Source organism: Pelophylax lessonae (assembly GCF_965119305.1).
Source record: "Pelophylax lessonae genome assembly, chromosome: 4".
Lineage (NCBI taxonomy): Eukaryota > Metazoa > Chordata > Amphibia > Anura > Ranidae > Pelophylax > Pelophylax lessonae.
Window position 1 is genome coordinate 163,782,011 of NC_138771.1, and position 22,731 is coordinate 163,804,741.

General features: G+C 43.3%; 1 protein-coding gene across 1 annotated transcript in view; it reads left to right on the forward strand.

Annotated features, from left to right (window-relative positions):
- The window catches only part of EXOC4 (exocyst complex component 4), an 809,165-nt gene that overhangs the window by 599,140 nt on the left and 187,294 nt on the right, over nt 1–22,731 (forward strand). The window contains exon 13 of the mRNA XM_082254329.1: nt 12,349–12,504. Within this exon, the coding sequence (XP_082110455.1) occupies nt 12,349–12,504 (156 nt within the window). The remainder of the gene's footprint in view (nt 1–12,348; nt 12,505–22,731) is intronic.

Consider the following 22,731-nt stretch of genomic DNA (forward strand, 5'->3'; position numbering starts at 1 on the left):
ACTGTAGAAATGTCACTGGTAACCCCAAAAGTGTCAAAAATGTCAGTCAAGGGTCCGATCTGTCCGCCGCAATGTCGCAGTACGGCAAAAAAAACGCAGATCGCCGCCATTACGCGTTACAAAAAAAAAAACAACAAAAATGACAAAAATCTTTCCCTTTGTTAGTAAACGCGATAACTTTTGCGCAAACCAATCAAAATACGCTTTTTGCGATTTTTTTTACCAAACATAGGTAGCATAAAACAAATTGGCCGAAAATGTTAAAAAATTTTGATTTTTACATTTTTTTGGGGGGGAATTTCATATAAAAAAATGTGAAAAATATTGCTATTTTTGCAAAATTGACGCTCTTTTTTTGTTTATAGCGCGTGATCAAAAAATCGCACAGGTGATCAAATACCACCAAAAGAAAGCTCTGTTTATGGGAAAAAAAGGACGCCAAATTCGTTTAGGTACAGCGTCGCACGACCGCGCAATTGTCCGTTAAAGTCACGCAGTGCCGAATCGCAAAATACCCCCTGGTCAGGAAGGGGGTAAAATCTTCTGGGGCTTAAGTGGTTAAAGACCAGGCCATTTTTTGCGACTCGGCACTGTATTATTTTTAGCAGACAATTGCGCGGTCATGCGACGCTGTACTGAATTAAAATTTATGCCTTTTTTTCCCAAAAATAGAGCCTTCTTTTAGTGGTATTTGGTCACCTGTGTGATTTCTATTTTTTGTGCTTTAAATAAAAAAATAAGACCGAAATGTCTAAGAAAAAAAAAAAAAAAAACAATATTTTTCGCATTCTGCTGTATAACATTCCCAAAAAAAAAGATTAAAAATCAAATGTTTTCATCCTTTTTAGGCCAATTTGTATTCTGCTACATATTTTTGGTAAAAAAAAAATAGCAATAAGCGTATTTTGATTGGTTTGCGCAAAAGTTATCGTGTCTACAAACTAGGAGAAAGATTTATGTCATTTTTATTTATTTATTTATTTTTACTGGTATTGGCGGCGATCTGTGATTTTTTTTTAGCGGGACTGCGACATTGCGGTGGACAGATTGAACCCCTAACTGACATTTTTTACACTTTTGGGGGGACCAGTGACATTACTACAATAATCAGTGCAAAAAATATGCATTGTTACTGTAATGACATTGGCAGGGAAGGGGTTAACCTAGGGATGATCAAAGGGTTAGGTGTGAGCCTAGGGGAGTGTTTACTAACTGTGGGGGGGTTGGACTTGGGAAATGATCATAGAGACCTGTGATCCTATATAGAAGGATCACAGGCGCTCTGTGATCATTTCAGAGAGAAGAATGGTCAGCTGTGTTTACAATAGCTGACCATCCTTCTCTCTCAGCGGGGAGCGATTGTGAGTGGCCGGGGGGGAGCGATTGCGAGTGGCCGGCGGCAATCGGTGCCGCTGGTCCCGTGCTTTGGCATCCCCGATGCCTACTGGGGGGCGGGAACTCCCTAGCACCCTGCGCAAACGACATAGAGCTACGTCGGTTCGCGCAGGACAGCCAGCCTGACTGCGGCGGGCGGGCGGTCAGAAACGTGTTAAAATGCACATTTTATGCCTGATGATTACTGAAAACCCCTAAACATTATATACTATATCTTCCAAAAGCAGAGACCCTGGAGAATAAAATAGTGGTATTTGCTGTTTTGTATGCCACGTGATATTAGGGCATATTTTTATCAAACCTATTTCCTGTTAAAAATACACTAAAGTTAATTTTATGGCACAAAAAAACCTATTCTGTATTACCCATTTTTTTGTAAAATATGAAAGATGAGGTTGCGTACAGTAAATAAATACCCAGTCTTAAATTTGCACATGCTCTGTCAGATGGCAGCAAACTTTGATACCCAAAATGTGACAAAAGGTTACTCTTCAATTGTATTTACAGGTCATTGCTAGGAAATGTGTTTTTACTTTATTTGTTGCATTGGCCTCGATTGCTGCTTTCTTTTGCAATATTGCATATAAATAAGTCCCAACATAAGACAACTGAACATTCATTGTTCAAAAGCAATCAATATTGGCTGATAACAATGGAAGACACAAAAAAGCTTGGTACCAAAATAGGTATTATTTATTCATGTACAATCTTTCTGATAATGTGAAGAAAGCTAATCTTGAGGGATGACCTAATAACATAAATGTAATATGTTTCAGCTTACCTGTACTCAGGTTTGTATTTTTTCAGGCTAAGAAAATTTTCAAGTAAAGTAAAAACCCGTTGTTTTTGCCAGAAATGCTGTGTCCTTTTCACTTTGTGTGAGTTGAACTGGAAGCATAAAATAATCTTATCTTCGTTCTGTAAACTACTAATCTCCTCATCCTCCATGTAAAGGGGATCAACAAAGGCAGACATGTTTGAGTCCAGCCTGGGTGGCAATTATGGCTCCCTCCATAGATTCAGTGAAGGAAAACATAGCCACCCAAGGATAATAAGGGGTGTATTTATGAAGAAAAATTGCAGAACTATTTGTCCTGTGAACTGCACGTCTATTTGTACTGTGTGGTTATTTCTGTATTTTCCCGATTAAATCTATTCTGAATAATTGGATTTTTACTACAGCTTACCTGTAAAATCCTTTTCTTGGAGTACATCACGGGACATAGAGCAGCCATAATAATTACCATCTGGGTTATATGCCACCTATTGGTGAAAGGACACTGGCAACCAAAAAGACAGAAAGTACCACTCTATATAACCCTTCCCATACAGCGGCCAAATGCAGAATCCTCCCGGGTCCTAACATCCACCTGATAGAATCAAGTGAACGTATGTACTGAAGACCAAGCGGCCCTGCAAATCTGAGCCATAGAGGCTTGATGGCGAACTGCCCAAGAAGCACCTACTCTTCTGGTAGAGTGTGCCTTTACCGCAAAAGGTGGAACCTTCCCCTTTAAACCATATGCCTGGATAATGACCTGGCAAATCCACTGAGAAATTGTAGGCTTAGATGCTGCCTGCCTTTTCCTGGGCCCTTCTGGCAGCATGAACAAAAGGTTGATCTTCCGAAGCCAAGCTGACATCTTCAAATAAACCTTTCATGCATGTACTACATTGAGAGAATGTAACAACTTTTCCTCTGCTGTTTGAGGATTTGGAAAGAAGGAAGGCAGTATAATGTCCTGATTCAAATGAAAAGCGGACACCACCAAAAACCCTGGGTGTGGACGTAGAATCACTCTATCATGATCAAAAATGGCTCCTTACAAGAAAGAGTCGCTAACTCTGATACTCTTCTAGCTGAAGTTACTGCAACCAAAAAGACTAACTTTCTGGTCAAAAGAACCAGAGGAATATGCCAAATGGGCTCAAAAGGCTGTTTCTGTAGAACCTCCAAACCCAAACCCAATTTAAATCCCAAGGACACAACGGTGGCCTAACTGGCAGAAGCATACTTAGCACCCCTTATATAAAGGCTCGGTCCAAGGAATGCGAAGCAATCTGTCTTTGAAAAAAGACTGACAAGGCTGAAATTTTACCTTTAATAGTGCCTAAGGCTAGCTTCACATCAACCCCTACTTGCAAAAAGGCTAGAATTCTCCCAATAATATATTTACGGTGATGCCACTTTCTGGCCTCACACCAGGAAATGTAAGACTTCCAGACTCTGTAATAAATGCCCCTAGAGACTCGTTTCCTAGCGTTTGGAGACTGCAGGACTGGATATACCCTGCTCCCTCAAAATCCAGGCTTCAATAGCCAAACCGTCAAATTTAGAGATTGTAAAGCAGGGTGGAATATCGGACCCTTAAAAAGAGCAGATCTGCACGCAGTGGGAGAACCCATGGCCTTCCCACCACCAACCTTAGAATTTGCACGTACCAAATACTCCTGGGCCAAGCTGAAGCCACCAGGATTACTGGTTTCCCCTTCTTCCTGAATCCTGCGCAGAAGTCGTGGCAACAGCCGAACCAGGGCAAAGGCATAGATCAGGGAAAACTGCTCGCAGGGAGTCACCAAGGCATCCACTCTGGCTGCGAGCGGATCCCTGGTCCTGGACACAAATTTGTCCAACTTATTATGGAATCTGGATGCCAACAGATTTATGTCCAGGACCCCCCTATCGTTGACAAATTAATGCAAAGATCTCGGGATGTAAGGACCATTCCCCTGGAAACATCTGCTGGCGACTCAAAAAGTCTGCCTGCCAGTTCTCTATTCCTGGAATGAAAACCACCAACAGGCATGGAACATATTTCTCCACCCAGGATAGGATGTGACCCACCTCCTTCTGGGCTGACTGACTCTTGGTGCCCCCCTGCTGGTTGATATAGGCCACAGCTTTGGCTTTGTCGGATTGTACCCTGACGGGGCAACCGCAAAGTCTTGGAGTCCAGTACCTTAATGCCTGACAAACCGCTCAGATTTCCAGGATATTGATGGGCAAGCTCCTTACCAGGACCATTTCCTTTGGACAGTGGCTTCCTCCAGAACTGCTCCCCAGCCGGAGAGACTGGCATCTGTAGTCACCACCTTCCAGACTACTGAAAGAGAGGATTTCCCGCTCTCCAAATTCTGGCTACCAACCTAGACTCTGACGTACCCTCGGTACTAGAGAAATGTGAAAATCTAGGGCCTGGATCGTTTTTGCTCCAGGCTGACAGAATGTTGTTGTGTAAAGGCTGGCATGGAATTGGGCATAAGGAACTGCTTTGATCGAGGACACCATCTTCCCTAGCAACCTCATACAAAGACTTACAGAGGGATAATTTTTCCTTCTTACGATCTGAACTAGATCATGCAGGGCTATGACCTTCCTTGGAGGCAAAAACACCTTTGCCTGTACTGTGTTTACAAGGATACCCAGATACTCTAGACTCTGAACCGGCTGCAACGCTGATTTTGCCAAACTCAGAATCCAACCCAGACGTTCTAAGAACTGAACTGCCCATAACAGTGTAGAAGCCGACCAGTCTATAAGTAATAGATCGTCTAGGTATCCTACCACTGCTATCCCCTGAGCCTTTGAATAGCCAATACTGGAGCTAGGGTTTTTGCGAACACTCGTGGAACCATGGCTAGTCCGAAGGGCAAGGACACAAACTTAAAATGACGGTTTTCCACCGCAAACCATGGCTACTGGCCTCTCAAGGGAAGTAACACAAAGGATGTATGGCTTGGATCTTCCAATTCTGATGGTGGCACACTTGTGCCTCCCCACTTCTTTTCCAGGAGGGCATTGCTCCAGACAAGAAAACGTGAGGTACTCTTTAGTGCATTCAATGCTTGTGCCAAGCTGTAACCGCTTATCACACACAGCACAGTCATCTCAAAGTAATAGAACCTGTCAGTACCTGTAAACATCCACCCACAGTGACTCACGCATCCAGCTGCAGCTGCTCTGTGTCCCATCCAGCTTCTGACAGAAGCTCATGCATGTAACTAGGCTGAACTTAAGCACGCGCGATCTCCTGACGCAGGGATGGCCACCAAAGGTGCTCCCTGAACCTGAGCCACAGAGGGTAAGTGGATGCATGGGCAGGATGTACAAAGTGCCTCTTTTGTCATGCCTCAGGAAAAAGGAAAACTGTTCAAGGCCTCCGGTGGAAACAAGAAGGCTTGGTCAGGTAAGCCCAAGGCCGGTCAGTCTGGTGCTGTGGCCAAGTCTTCCTCCACATGAAGGGACGCCCTCACCCGGCTCAGGGGTGGGGGGGATGTCTGCATTACTTTCAGGAACCCTGGACATCTCTGATTCAGGACAAATGGGTTCACGAACTGATTCGTACGTGGTACAAGATCGAATTTCAATCTCGTCCTGCAGACAGGTTCTTTCCATCGAATCTCCGCCTGATCCCAGATTGCTTAAGGGATCTCAAGGGGCTGTGCAAGATCTTCTTGCACAGGGCATCATTGTCCCGGTTCCTCAGCGGGACAGGTTTCAAGGCTTCTACTCAAACCTGTTCACAGTGCCCAGGAAGGTGCATCCTATCCTGGACCTCAAATCTCTGAACTGCTTTGTACGGGTGCAGAAGTTCCAGATAGAATCTGTCCGGTCGGTGGTGGCGTCTTTAAATCAAGGGGATTTTCTGACCTCCATCGATTTAAAGGATGCATACCTGCACATCCCTATCTACGAAGGTCACCAGTGGTTTCTTCGTTTTGCAGTAGCGGAGGAGTATTTTCAATTTGTGGCGTTACCCTTTGGTCTAGCTTCGGCTCCCAGGGTCTTCATCAAAGTTTTGGCCCCAGTGCTTGCTCAGCTGTGCAAGAAGGGGATTGCGGTCCTCGGTTATCTGGACAATTGCCTGCTATGGGCGAGCTCGTGTGCCACTCTGTTGGGCGCTCTGACGGTCACGGTTCAGATGGTTCAGGAGTTTGGGTGGACCATCAACGTCCAGAAGTCTGCATTATCTGGCCATGGTCTTGGACTCCGCTCATGCAAAGGTTTTCCTTCCAGAGGACAAACTTCAGACCTTGCAGGGTGAGATCAGAGTCCTCAGGGACAGCGATCTCTTCTACCTGTGGTCCTGCATGTGGTCCCTGGGGCTGATGGTGTCAGCCTTCGAGGCGATTCCGTTTGCCCAGTTTCACACAAGGACTCTGCAAGCAGAAATTCTTGCCAAATGGAACAAGGACCCTCAGTCTCACAAGGTCGGAGCTTTCGTGGTGGCTTCTGTCGCCCGCTCTGAGCCAGGGCAAGTCCTTTCTGCCGCTGTTGTGGACGGTGATCACCATGGATGCCAGCCTGACGGGCTGGGATGGAGTTCAGGGAACTCTTTGTTCCCAAGGTGTGTGGTCATGGGAGGAATCTTCCTTGCCGATAAATGTCCTGGAGCTCAGGGAGATCAAACTCTGCCTGTTCCATTGGGCATCTCGGTTGCAGGTCACCCGGTTCGGGTTCAAACCGACAATGCCATGGCTGTGGCTTACATCAATCACCACGGGGGCACCAGGAGTGCCCGGGCAGCCAGGGAAGTGGCCTGAGATTCTGACTTGGGCCGAGGCGCACGTTCCAGCTCTCTCTGCTGTTCACATTCCTGGAGTGGAGAACTGGCAGGCGGACTATCTCAGTCGTCAGTCCTTGGATCAGGGGGAATGGTCCCTGCATCTGGAGGTGTTTCGTCTCCTGTGTGCCCGGTGGGGGACGCCGGACATGGATCTGTTTGCGTCTCGTCTCAACAGAAAGGTGAAAAGGTTCATGGCCAGGGCTTGAGATCCTCTGGCAGCCGCCTCAGACACGTTGGTGGTGCCTTGGCACCGGTATCGGCTGATTTATGCCTTTCCTTAGATTCAACTGTTTTCCAAGTTCCTCCGCAGATTGCCGTTGGAACAGGTGCAGGTGATTCTGGTGGCCCCAGACTGGCCTCACTGGTCTTAGTATGCGGACCTCGTAAGGATGGTCGTCGCGCCTCCCTGGCGTCTCCCTCTGAGGGAAGATCTGCTATCTCAAGGACCGATCTTCCATCCTGCTTTACGGTCTCTGGCTTTAACGGCATGGCTGTTGAAGGCCAGTTGTTGAGGGATAGAGGTCTCTCTGATGCCATGATTCCTACCTTGTTGAGGGCTCGAAAGGCTACCTCCAGGAAGATTTATCATCGTACCCGAAAGGCGTATAATGCCTGGTGTGAATCGCAAGGGTTGCTAGGTCGGTGCGCCCTTTCTTTGTTTCTCTTTGCCTTTATGGAATACAACCAGCATGGGACTCGATGAGACCAATAGGGGCGCTGGTGATGACGTCAATTGTCTGCGCCCAGGAGGCAGGCTTCAGCCGTTATAAGCTGTCAGTGACCAGCAGGCCGGAAGAAGAACGGTCCCGTCACCATGACTACATGTTTCACATGGACCGATCTGTTTAATTTCTAAGACTAGGGGGACGGCCAAATTGAGCTTTATCTAGTCCTCTATGTGAGACTGCACAGCTGTGGGTAAAGACAATGGGAGGCTTCCTGGCACACTAATGGAAACCCTTAAAGAGACATCCTGTAAATACTGATTAAATAGTTAATACAAAGATTAAGCAGTATAAATTGAGACAAAAAAAAATATAATAATTAAAAAGAACAAAAAAAAAAAAAAAATATATATATATATATATATATATATATATATATATATATATATATATATATATATATAGGATGAGAGAAGCTTTAGCATGGCTGATCTGTATTAGACATTTGTGTACACAGTACACAAGAACTGCACAGGTGCCAGGGTTTACAATTTATGGGTGCTCAACCTGTGGCCCTCCAGCTGTCGCCAGACTGCAAGTCTCATGAGGCATTGCAAGGCGGATATTTACAAGCATGACTCCAAAAACCAGAGGTATGATGGGTCTTCTAGTTCTGCAACAGCTGGAGGGCCACAGGTTGAGCACCTATCATTTACATGATTGTGTCATCTCTGAGCCAGCAACTGCCACAGTTTTCATAAGTGTTATGTGTCACCTGGTTTTTGCACATTTGGTGCACTTTTAGAAAATGCCTAAAAACACAGGACATAAAAAAAAAAGTCTATGGGAAACTGGGTAACACTCAACGAAAACCATGGGCACACCCATGCTGTTCCTGCGCTGCAGCCAAACTGCAGTGTAGCAGTGTGAAAGCAGCCTTAGTCCTGGAAGTAGCTGTTGACCTTGGATAATGCTTGAACAAAGATGACTCTGTCCGTTTGGTAAGAAAAGCAGATAAAGACATTGCTGGGATGTACTGTGATCTCTGTGAGAGGTAATATATATCTATAGGTGTTACACTACTAACATGAAAAGATATATTTGACAAGCAGTCCACTGTAAACATTAACACACATTGATCATTTTATTTTTATTATTATTATTTTTTTTCCTCGGTACTATGGCAGCAGCCAGTAACAGCACCTCCCTCAGTCTATCCACATTTGCTAGTGCTACAGCTATTGCAGTTTACTCAAGGAGCCATGGTTTTTCTCGGGTTCTCATACCTTGCAGGTTGTTTTGGATATACTGAAGGAGGTGCTGTTACTGGCTACTGTCATAGTACCAGGGAGTGTGGAAGACCTATCTGTGGAGAACTCTTATTGAATTATCAGTGTTATATGCTTCCAACTCGCCTTTATCTGGTGAGTGTTGCATTTAAGGGGAATGGTATTCATCTGGTGGTATTGATGACAGGCATCACAGAGTATTTTTGGATGTGCTTTCCATGGATGTTATTTACATAGAGACTCACCTAAATCACCCATGGTGGACTGTGAGCTTATTTTATATAGTAGTGGATGGTGTGGATTGCTGTTTTATCCCGCAGCATTCACCCAACATCTCTGTTATATTTAGTGTAATTTTTTGTTATTGTTATAGTGTGGTATATCATCTAATGATTATTGGCAAATTACACACAATGTGATTGATTTGCTTTTAGATGGAGCGCTGCTTAAAGAGGATTTAAGGTTAAATAAAGCCTGCCTAATTCAGCTCTGGGTCCGTACTAATGATCAGGAGCTGGCAAGACCAGCTCCTGATCATGTGACCACTGTGACAGACAATCACAATGATTATGTGATTGGATGATCCTTTCTGCCTCTCCCGCACATGCAGACCCCATTAAAGCGACGCCGGGGCTGCTCGGTAAGGGGTTCAAATTTTAGTTCAGTTGTTGAGATTTCTTTCATAAACATATAAAACAGACCATCTTAAATATTCCTATGATGCATTGCTTAGCCTTATTTTCCTTGTATTTCTAAACACAAGGCAAAAACATTGATTTATGCAAGTTCATTATTTTTCTTATTCTTAAATACTCATTTAAGGTCTGTATCACATATTGACTTCAGCACGGCTAAATCTTGATATCTTAAAATGGATTTGGTGTTTACTGTATCACTTGAGGCCTGCAGGTCTTAATTAGTTTCACATGCTGGATACTAGGAAAAAGCAATTACACACGCACATGGTACGGCCAATCTATATTTTGTAGTTTGTGTTCTGGATGAACAGCAGTGTAGCTAAAATGTTAACTCAGGCGAGTCCTGCATCTTGTAGCCTCTGGTTCTCAAAGGGCTCTGAGTGAAATTAAAAGTTAGTGGTGTTAGTGCATTTTCAAATGTAAAACTAGAAAACAAATTATTGGTGATCTCTTTGATGATTGGATTACCTAAGTATGTGGCAAGCTGCGTCGCTAATACAATATGGGGAACGCGAGCTTCACTCTGCCTGACATGATAATCAGTCCTCACCCGATTATCTCTTCATGTGGAAAATGTGCTCTCTACAAATCACAGCATTTGTTGTACATGGCTCTTGTAATATGTTTATCTCTCTAGAAAGCTCAGTTGAAAATAAACACCAGAAATATTTTTTTACAGTGAATTAAACGCTATGTTTCATTTTATACTAGCCTAAATAAAATTTAATTGATGATTTCTTTGAAATGGCCTAATATTCTTTTCATATTTTTTTTTACTGTTATCTTGATTTTGCATGTATTGATTTTGATTGCCTTTTCATGACTGGCTGTCATTGGTTAATGCCCTTGATTTTCAATAATCTCTCTGCTCTTCTATGATTGAGCATATTTTGGATGATACACATCAGCGTTTCTGTGGCTACTGAATGCATGCTATGTTTGTATTGTGAAACATACAGACTGGAAGTATAAACCTTTTTTCAAAAGTGTATTGAGCTTGGCATGCTCTTAATTTGCCAGAATAATTCCATTTGTTCCATTATAACGTATGTGATGTAGGGTTATTTTTGCCATGCCATCAATTCGAGATTAGTCATAAAAAACACTTTCTACACTTTCTATTTCCAGGGTTAAGCTACTGTATTTCCTTAACTGTCTTGACAATATGCAAAGCAAATAGAAATACAGTATATTGTATTGTCATTTATGAAAACAAAAAAGCCTGTCAAATTATTTAGCAGAAATTATAAAATAATTAACACTAATAATTAACCTATTTAGCCAAGCTATGCTTTATTCTACAAACATATTTCTTTTAAATGAGAGCCCTGTTTTATTATATTGCATTTTTGTTAGTAGAATGCAATGTAATGTTTTTCATTAGTTTGTGGGTATTGTTTTCACAGTTATTAGTGGGTTATCATCCATGCCCTTATGTAGCTTATAATTTTATTTTAAAAGCTTACAAATAGATATAACTGGTATTGTTTTTTTACTAATTGTGCTATTCTGTAAATTGTGAAGCAAGCTCATGCAACTAATGAACACCATTGGATATACAGTAGATAAGGCTAATGAATGCAGATGTCCACTGCACTGTTGCCTAAGTTATCTCATAAAATTCCTAAACTTCAAAATGTAATATGTGTTCACTTGACTTTATTTCCTTTTTGAAGCAATAGGCTATTGCAAGGACTGGATCATTTAATGTATATATATGGCCTGTCTTTGGACAGTTACCCAGATTTGAGATTAACTAAAGCCATTAGAGATGCATAAACTTGCTAAGTCACTTTTATGGACCAGACAAAAATTTTGCAAATTTTCTAACAAACCCCATGGGATGCTGGTCAATAAACTTAGAGCCAATTCCCTTTAATCATTCACAGACTATTTAATTTGGATGGCGCTCTCACTTATTGTGCTCAAGCTATGGCTAAGACCTTTGAGGGAATTTTACTTTAAACTGTATACCTGCCTTACTCTTGACAGTCATCCTCCTTTCAAACAAGAATACATGGATAATTTCTTTAGGCCTCTTAAGCTACCAAAATTGTCCTGCTCTGATTTATGGCTTTTAAATGCAGACATCACTTTGGAGGAACTCCCATGGGTGATCAAACACCTACCCTCACACAAGTCCCCTGGACCTGATGGTCTCCCAAACTTGTATTAAAAAAAAAAAAAAAAATCTTTCTACGCTGGCCCCCATCTGATTGACCTTTGCAACTCCCTGTTTAGGGGGATGGTCCTTTTTACCCTCTATAGACCTGAAAACACTGTTTTAGCTGCATACACACTTTAACTTGCGAATGGGGAGAAAAAGGAAAGGTAGAAACCTTTACTGGTGAGACTACAGTTATCAACATGTCTACTATATTCTATATTTCCACATCCCTGTTAACTGTGCCGTCCAATGGCTTCTTGCGCTGCTTGACAGCTCCAGTGAGAAGATTGTTTGGAACTTTATTTGAGGTCCAAAGGTTTACATGATATAATCCTTTAACGTAACTAGAATTTAGATATTTAATTGTATCCAGTTCCAGAGTAATGCTGTGTTCCAGAGAATCTAAGGTATACTCTGGATATGCAATATATATTCTGTAATTTACATATTTATTTCTTAACTGTTGTTCACACAACACAATTGAAATATATTCTGTATTATGTTGTATCCCATTATGTCACATGGTCCAGACTTTAGATGTGGTTTAAGTTGTTTGTTTTCTTGTAGGAGCATTGTTCAAACAGATGAGAAGCTGGTGATAAGTGCTTCCTGGGCAAAGGATGATGACATCACTAGGCTACTGAAGTCCCTTCCCAACTGGCTGAACATGACTCAGCCTAAACAATTAAGACCTAAAAGAGAGGATGAAGAAGATTTTATACGGTACGTTAGTTTAAAATTTCAATAACATATTTTAAGTTAAAGATTCAGACCACCCCAATCTCATGTTTGTTTCAAATGCTGGAGCCATAATTCAAACTCCAAGGAAACAACCAAATGCACAGCAAACATACACACAGCATATGGAAGATGTTTTGTTTGCTAAAGATTTTGTAGATTGTTTTCAGCCAGTCTTGTGATCCAGGCATCCCTACCAGAAAACAGAGTCAAGATTGGTGACCTCACTTTTCTCAAAATGCAGTTAGTAAATACAACTAAGCAGCACACAGATGAGGTTCTTACTATGCTCGCTCATCCTGTAATTGCTTTGAAAATGTTTACAGCCTGATTGGCTGCCCCTTCCTCTCCCTGTGTAAATGCTGCTGTGCTCAATATCAAGACAGATTCATAACTAAATGAAATTGTGTTTTTTATCTGCTCACTGTTAAGCTTCAAACTACTTAAAGCAAAATTAAAGTCTGCAGAGTACTTACCACCATTGCAGCGCTTCCACCAGTTGAACCTCTCGCTTACCGGTGACGTCTTCTCCCTGGGCTTTTTCCCGATGTCCGGTTTATGGCCTCTTGACGTAAATCTATTTTTATTTTTTAAATTTCTAGCTGTCTATTTAAAATCACTCCAAGAAAAAACCTTGGGTACTCACAAGCAGCTGCTGAGAGCGCCAGAGGTTCAATAGCCAGAGGTAACTTTGTAACCGTAGATGGCAGCAAGGAATAACTGAGGTGAAAAATCCATGTCTTCCTGCAGATGGAAATTATGGGAGGAAGAAACTACCTCACACTGAAAAGACATGAACAGAGTATGGAGTGTGCGTGCAGGTCACTACATCTAGCAACACAGTACTTAATTCCCCAACATGTAAATAGGAAAATGCACTACCAGAAGCGGTTCACTGGGTGCATAGAGTATGTATAGACGTGCCACATTCTAATATCTAAACTGGAAAATTGAATCAAGAAACACATGGACTTTGTAGGCACAAAAGTATAGTAAAAAATATATATGTTTATTTGTTGTACATTTTAAAAAAGAGGGACACAAACCACATCTATAGATCCAAAGTATGCCAAAAGTTATGCAATATGTTGGTACATAAATACAAAACTGGAAGTAAATAGTTATCTAATGACCTATCTAATGACATAAATCTTACCTGTAGTTAATAACTCGATAACTTTTGCGCAAACCAATCAAAATACGCTTATTGCTAATTTTTTTACCAAAAATATGTAGCAGAAAACAAATTAGCCTAAAATGTTAAAACATTTTGATTTTTAAATTATTTATTTTTTTTTTGGGGGGGGGGGGGAATGTTATATAGCAGAAAGTGAAAATATTGTTTTTTTGTTTTTGTTTTTTTTTCAAAATTGTCGCTCTTTTTTGTTTATAGCGCAAACATTAAAAATCGCACAGGTGATCAAATACCACCAAAAGAAAGCTCTATTTGTGGAAAAAAAAAAGGACATCAATTTTATTTGGGTACAGCGTCGCACGACCGCGCAATTATCCGTTAAAGTAATGCAATGCCGAATCGCAAAATAGGGCCTGGTCAGGAAGGGGGTCAAATCTTCTGGTCTTAAAGTGGTTAAGGTGGGCTACAGTTGTTTTGGTTGAGCTCCTGTTGCCTGGTTGGCTACTATTTAGCCTTGGGAATTTTTTTGCTGTTCACACCCCTTATGTTTAACACTGCTTTGGGACGTCCCAATGGTTAAGAATATCAAGAGCTGTGTCCGTCAATGAACGAAAGAGAAAATGGGATTTTTGACTTACCGTAAAATCCATTTCTCTGATGTTCATTGACGGACACAGCACCCACCCCTCTGTGGAGTTCTTATACTTTGGACATTGCTTGTAACAAAACTGAATACCTATAGCAGGGAGAGGGAGTAAACCCCTCGGGACTGCCCATAGGCGTAGCCAGACTTTTTTTCTGCCTAGTGTCCTACTCCTGTAGGGGGCAGTATAACCCAATGGTTAAGAATATCAGGAGCTATGTCCTTCAATGAACATCAGAGAAATGTTATTTTTTTTGTCAAAAATCCCATTTTTTGGTGCTGCACATATGATATAATGCTGTGCATATGATATAATTGTGTACATTAGTTAAGTAGAAATAAGAAGCAACAGTTCGTGTTAAAATTTAAGCATTTAAACTAATAGAGCTCTGGCTTACATATTCTACATGGATGCCCTATTTGAGAGAGCCAAAAGTACCCCTTTCATAATGAAAATATATTAATCTTTCTGATTAATATTGCCAGGAATGTGATGTATAATCAGATGCTGATTACTCATTCTAATGCTTTTGATTGACTATGGCAGCATACATTTTGAGAGAATAACCTCCTGGCTACTTTCTCAAATATGGAAAATAGGATTTGCTAGAACAATTTTTGTTTGATTACAGACTGTAGGTTGTTGCAGATTGTGGTTTAAACAGGGAATGGTCGTTTTGCATTAATCTCTTGTGATAATCATTTGATACAACACTTGACAATCAACAGAACGCTAGAGTATGCAATCAAGCAATATGGCTCTACTGTGAAAACGAGGAATGACTCTTCTGAAATACACCTAGGCTTACTTTCTAAGCGTGCACACGTGTGTTTTGTAGAGAAAATACAACAACACTGACAGATAAATGTATCATTTGAATCAGGTATCTGATACACAATTACATGTTTGTATTTCAAAATGTAACTTATTCAAGAGCCTAGAATATTTAAATAAAATGATTACAATATATCATGGATATGAGGTACATAAGGGGATTTTTTCTTTGTAAAGTATGTTGAGGTGCCTGCTGGAAGTCTAAAAGTAAGAAGCTGCTTAGGTTTTGGGTTTGTGGAATATGGGAACCAAATGGGGAGGGGTGGGGGGCCTACTGAGCAGCATTGGTGGGTAATGTACCTATGTGCAGGAGGGTGAAGGGGGTGGTTGCTTCTGAGGGGAGGAGGGGGAACAATGTGCCAGTAGTTAGGGAGGAAAAAAGTGAAGGGGATGTACTACTGAGCCAGGAAACTGCAGAGCTGGGGATCTAGTAAACTGAGGGAACTTCTGAGCCAGGAAACAAATGAGTTGGAAAATGTACTAATCGTACAATTGAGCCACGAAAAACACCAAAATAAATAATAAAAAAAACAAACAGATACCACACCAAGACCTAACCATGCTTTAAATCTGGTTTTCTCTATCGCTCATTGACAGACGTAGTCCTCGGTGATACAGCACCTTCGGGTTATGTTGCCTCCACAGGAGTAGGACTAGACAGGAAATAAAATGCTCTGGCCACACCCTAGGGGCAGTCGCAGAGGGTATATCCTCTCTCTCTCTGCCTCAGCAAATCAGTTTTTTTCTGTCTAGTCAGGAGTAAGGACCTAGATACCTTGCTGGGATCTTCGGTCCTGGCAGGATTTTTTTCTTAGAAAATAATTTTTTAAGACAGCTTTTTTTCTCCAGTGTTCCTGTGAGATCTTCAAGCAAGAAAGCTGAACTGGGCGACGGGCTGGATGTTGAGATCCAGTGGTCACCCCAGTTCAGCCTACGAGCGCGTGCAGGCCATAGCTCCGCGCTGGGTCGGCCGCGACATAGTCCCACTGGACGGGGACTGACCCTGCGAGTTAAACGTCTCGCTGAAACGCCAAAGACCATGAGTCACGGCGCCCGTATTGGTCGACAGCCCTCCTACCTCGGTGGAGAGGGGTACTGTCAGGAGTTGGCGCCCGCCTGGTTCCGTTATGGTGAGTAGTATGTTCCCCCTTTCCCCTTGACGGGTCTTGTGGTGAACGCGGGCCCCTCTCTGTAATGGTAAGGATGGGTTCCCCTCTATCCTACAACATGTCACAGATCCCCCTAATTGAGTGTGATTTTTGTGTACAAGAAGCCAGGAGGCTTGGTTTGGGAGCTGACAATCTAATTGTAAAGATGTGTAAATGATTGTAGTCAGTGGCAGTACTAGAACTTTACTGTGATAGTATAAGTTATCCTACCTGTCAGTAGCCACAGGGCGATGTCTATACATGTATACTGCATTCCAGATCATTCCTCCAGCTAAGCAGCGGACCGCATACGGCCCGCTAGGGTCCGGTACCTCCGACCACGCTGACCACCATGAGGGTGAAGGGTTGTGAGGCCGAGATCCTTCTGCAGACATGCCGCTATTCTGTGCAGGCCGCCGCCATTGTCTGGTAGATCGCACGAGGCCGCCATTTTGGTGTAGCCTCGTGTCTCCAGCATGGGGGCGGCCATGTTTGAGGTGACTCAAACACCTCATGGAGCCAGGGGGAGGAGCCGGCAGGCGTGTTAAGGGGCGGAGCCGCCTCTTTTACCCAGGAAATAGGGCCAAAGACTTCCTGTCTGTAACAAGACAAGCACTGAGCAAGCTGATGAAAACTTCTGTGCATCAGGGATGAGCCTTGGGGTCTGTCTCTCTCTCTCTCTGGGGTCCAAAAAGGCAGGTAACACTGAGGGGCGCTGTTGCGACTGGGGGACACAAAAAAAAAAAAAAAGTTTTTTTTTACTTTGTCATTTTTTGTCGCTGGCAAGTGTCTTGTATAATCATTGACCCTGCCGCATAGGTATCCCCACCTGATCCCCTCAAGGTGGCCGCAGGACCCTCCAGTACCCCACTTGTTTTTTATGCATTATCGGCAATTTTGGAGTCTTTGGTATCCCGGGTGGATGTGGCCTGTCAGGGACGGGGGTCAAGTAGCGACCCCCGCCTACCCCTATTGTTTATCAGATACTTCAGATACGGATTCGGAACTGGTCAATGCAGTTGCAGGTCCCTCTTAGGGGGCTGTTGTCTCAGGTAATATCTCCTCAGCAGTGAGGAGCACGTTTCTGCCTCCGCCATAGCACAAGAGTGGTGGATGCACTAGTTGTGTCCATCCGGGAAACCTTTAGTCTTGAGGTTACACCGGCAGAGGTAGCTGAGACTGAGATTCCTTTTTGGTACTTGTTAGCCTACCAAAAGGGCGAAGGATTTCCTTTACCCAAATGGGGTCGTTTTGAAACGAACCCCTGTTATTTCCAAACGCATGGCTAGGTGCTATCCGTTTGAGGAATTCCTCTTTATAGGATAGACGGTACCACCTGCTGTCTTGCCACAGACTGTTAGGATAAAAAGACCTCGTAACTAACGAGGACCTTCCTTTTCTGCTCATATAGAGTTGTTCATTCCGCGAGGGCGGGCGATAAGGCGAAACCCTCCAAAGCCCCTTTAGAGGGGTTTCAAAGGGCGCTGGTCGTGTAAACAAAGAGTCCGGCTCAGCCAAGCCTGAAGAATATAGCCTGATGCGCCCCTACCCATCTCTGGGGTGGGGGGGGGGGTGTCTTCACCGGTTTCTGGAGGACACAGGATCGAGTTTCGATCACTTCCACCGGTGCGATTCTGCCCTTCTAACATTGAACGGTTTCAGGGGTTCTATTCGAACCTATTCACAATGCCCAGGAAAGAGGGCAAGGTGCGTCCAAATCTGGACTTGGGAAGAAATAGAGTCCATCCGTACAGTGGTGGCCTCCCTGCATAAAAGAGATTTCCTGGCGTCCATAGACATATAGGATGCCTATCTTTATATCCCCATCATCGCAGGACATCAGCGTTTTTTCGCTTTCCCAAAGATCATCCCTGGTTCCCACCAGGAGACTGAACTATCTGGGCCTAAGGTTGGATACATCCTGGGCAAGAGAGTTTCTCCTTGCTGGGAAACTCCAGAAGGTTCAGTCAACGATTCGGATGTTGCTGTCCGTCAATTGGCTGGGACTGATGGTGGCCTTCTTAGAGGCAGTACCGTATACCCAGTCTCATACCCGAATTCTCCTGAAGGAGATTCTTTTTTAATGGAATCAGAATTCCGATTCCCTGGACAATCGGATCCGGTTGAGCGAGCGGACCAGGAAGTCTCCGATGCTCAACCAGGGGAAGTAATTTCTTCCGATAGTATCCAGATTACCAATAAGGGTATCGGAACTGAGAGCGATCAGATTTTGTCTGATTTACTGGATCGAGCAGCTCTAGAGCAGCCCGATTCGGATCCAATCGCATATGGCCTCTTCATCCAGAGGTTTTTTCCCTAGCTGTCCCTTCATTGGGACATCCCGGATGTGGATCTGTTGGCACCTTGGCCTAACAGGAAGGTGCGGAGGTTTGTAGCTCGCGCCACGATCCTCTAGCGGACGCAGCAGAAATGCTGATCGCCCCGTGGGGGCAGTATCAGCTACAGCATGCCTTCCATCCTCTCAAGTTGCTGCGGGAACTTCTTCGCAGGATAGAGGTGGAGGGAATTCCAGTTATTCTGGAAATTCTGGATTGACCTCGTCAAGCCTGGTACGCCGACTTGGCGAGGCTAGTCGCGGACGCTCCTTGGAGACTTCATCTCAGGGAGGATTTGCGGTCTCAGGGACCGATCTTCCATCTTGCTTTACAGTCGCTGGCTTAATGGCCTGGCCATTGAGACCCAGGTACTGAAGGACAAGGGAGTGTCAGCTTCAGTTATTCCTACCTCCAGTTAAAGCAAGGAAAGCGACTTCCAGCACATGGAAGTCTTATATTGCATGGTGTGAATCTATTGGATTTCCCCCACAGACCTATTCGGTGACCCGAATTTTGGTCTGTCTGCAACAAGGGGTTGAGCAGAAACTATCCTTGAGCACGATCAAGGGTCAGGTTTTCGGCGTTAGCAATCTTCTTTCAAGAAACCTTTGGCTAATCATTCCTTGGTGCGGAATTTCATCCAGGGGGTGCGACATCTGGCTCCGCCAGTGCGCGCACCCTTACCGCCTGGTATTTTAATTTAGTGTGGTCGGTTCTTCAGAAACTTCTCTTTGAAGATATTAGGGAGATTCCCTTGCTTACATTCCCAGAAGGTGGCCTTCTTGGTGGCCATTACTTCTCTACGCAGGGTGTCAGAACTGGCTGCATTATCCTGTCGTTCCCCAGATCTGGTGGTTCTTCTTCCGAATCCATCCTTCCTTCCTAAAGTGGTTTTCGTAAGACGGACTCACTTTTTGTGATCACGGATAGCCCTTGAAGGGGGTTGCCTGTGTCTGCCGCGACCATATCTACATGGATCAGTCAGACGGTGGTACAGGCTTATTCTATTAAGGGTCGGAATCCTCCGTTCCCTGTTAGGGCGCACTTCACTCGAGCGCTCAGTACTTCCTGGGCCTTTCGCCATCAGGCGTCAGTGGTCCAGGTATGTAAAGCGGCCACCTGGTCGTCGGTACATACCTTTACAAAATTTTATAAAATTGATGTGATGGCATCGGCGGATGCCTCATTTGGCCGCAAGGTTTTGCAGGCCGCAATTTGAGGAGACCGGTGGTCTACCTCGAGGGTTTTTTTCTGTTTGAAAATTTTTTTGTTGAGTCTCATCATTAAGGATGAGCATTGTAAACTTCTAGTTGGCACCGGTTGGGCCTTCTAGATTTGGATTTGATTTCCATTTTCCCACCCCTCATTTGTGATACTGCTCTGGGACTTCCCGAAGGTGCTGTATCACCGAGGACTACGTCTGTCAATGAGCGATAGAGAAAAATGGATTTTTGTAAAATCTTACCGTAAAATCCTTTTCTCTTAGCTCATTGACAGACGTAGTACCCGCCCCTCTGTTTTTTTGAGTTGGGTTGGGTTAAATTCTCTAAAGACTGCTTTTATGACATAACTGATTTGCTGAGGCAGAGAGAGAGAGGATATACCCTCTGCGACTGCCCCTAGGGTGTGGCCAGAGCATTTTATTTCCTGTCTAGTCCTACTCCTGTGGAGGCAACATAACCCGAAGGTGCTGTATCACCGAGGACTACGTCTGTCAATGAGCTAAGAGAAAAGGATTTTACGGTAAGATTTTACAAAAATCCATTTATTTCCTCGTTGTTACTTCCCATTTTACATCACCTACCCTTAAACTACTTCCACTTCCACTTAAAACAAATAGAAAACCAACACACACAGGCCATTTGCCAAGTTTCATTAACCACTTCCCCCTAGGTGGACGTCATATGACGTCCTAAACTTTGCGGGGGTATACCGGGATAATGCCTCTAGCTGGAGGCATCATCCCGGTACCGTTGTTTGAAGCCGACGGTCGGCTTTCCGTCGGTACCGATCGATACGGCTCGGGAGCCGCTCTATCGTTACCCGGGGGACGGGAGGGGATGCCCCCCCCTCCCGCCGCCATTCCGCGGCTTTTACCGGGGCTACCATCCCACCGGGAGCCCCGAGCACCCAGCCGGCGCGTCTGCCGGCTGGATGGAGTCCCGATGAATGCCGGAAACGGCATCGATCGGGTCTCTGATGACATAACCCGGAGGCGGCGTCCATGACGTCACTTCCGGGTTAGTGTGCTGCAAAACGGCGGCAAATTTGAAAAACGGCTGTATGCACAAACGCCGTTTTCGGCGTTTTGCATACAGGGAAGTGTAGTGGAGGGGTCTAGGGTCTTTTAGACCCTCGATCCCTCCATAAAGTGTACCTGTCACTGCATATTGCTGTCACAAGGGATGTTTACATTGCTTGTGACAGCAATAAAAGTGATCAGATTTTTTTTTTTTTAAAAAAACTGTAATAAAGTTAAAAAAATAAATAAAATAAATGGGAAAAAAAAATTAGCTTGCGCACAAAAAAAACGTATACGGAAGTCGAGCCGCGAATGAAATCGCTGTTCAAACCACACATGTGAGGTATCGTCGCGATCGCCAGAGCGTGAGCAATAATTTAAAAAAAAGAGCTACACTCTAACTCTAAACTGGTAACCGTTAAATAAATGTAAAGTGTCACCTATTGAGATCTCTATTGACCGTAGTTTGTCGCCATCCCACGGGGGGGCGCAATTTTAAACCGTAACATGTTGGGTATCTATTTACTCGGCATGACATCATCTTTCACAATATACAAAAAAATGGGCTAACTTTACTGTTTAGTATTTTTTAAATGCAGTGAAATGTAATTTTTCCCAAAAAAATGGCGTTTTAAAGACCGCTGCGCAAATACCGCGTGACAAAAAATATTGCAATGACCGCAATTTTATTCTCCAGAGTCTTTGCTAAAAAAATATATATAATGTTTGGGGGTTCTAAGTAGTTTTCTAGGAAAAAATACTGGTTTTAACTTGTAAACACAAAGTGTCCGAAATAGGCCTGGTGGGGAAGCGGTTAAAGCTTCAAAAACACATTTTAACACAAGAGGAACATCTACAGTTCATATAATGTTTCTCTTTCAGTATCAGGGTCTGGAAAGTTTGTAGTAAAAGGAAATATATGGTCACATCATGCACTTAAAAGAGTCTTTGCTAAAAAAATATATATAATGTTTGGGGGTTCTAAGTAGTTTTCTAGGAAAAAATACTGGTTTTAACTTGTAAACACAAAGTGTCCGAAATAGGCCTGGTGGGGAAGCGGTTAAAGCTTCAAAAACACATTTTAACACAAGAGGAACATCTACAGTTCATATAATGTTTCTCTTTCAGTATCAGGGTCTGGAAAGTTTGTAGTAAAAGGAAATATATGGTCACATCATGCACTTAAATTGTTTATAACCTCAGCATTGTAATAACAATACAGACAATGGTTATATTTGACAATCCAAGATAAGCTTACTTGAAAAAAATCTATTTTTGTGAGTTCTGCCTGTCTGCTGGACATCTCTTTTCACAAATTATTGGATTTCCTGCATGTTTTGCAGCTTCTCCTCTTCTGTTTACTTTCCATTTTTAAAGACTATATATCCCATGGTACCTTGCTGCCTGAAAGCAATTCGGAAGGCAGGCAGTGTGAATATAATTCAGAGGTAAATGTGTGGAGATCATCACAAAGCAAGTTTACAAAATAATCATTCAGATTATTAGCAATAGATTAGAAATAATTGAAATCCAATGTAGAAATTAATAAATTATGTTAAATTGTGTTTTGTGACCATAGAATTCCATTAAGTGCCAGACATCATTACACATGGGCTACAAAAGTCCCCTAAACATGTCATCAGGACTGTATTGTAATTTGCATTTTATCTAAAAACCTCAGCTATCTGTAATGGGTTAAACAAGCCTGTGCCAGTTTGCTGTGCATTTTATGCATCCAACCTCTTGGCACAGTAAAAGATAGATATATGTATTGAGCCTGTATCCTGCCCATTGATCTGCGCTGCTCGGCAGTTTTCTTATCAATCCAGCATTCAAGGGTTCTGTGCTTGAAGTTTGAAGTTGTGGGATGCAT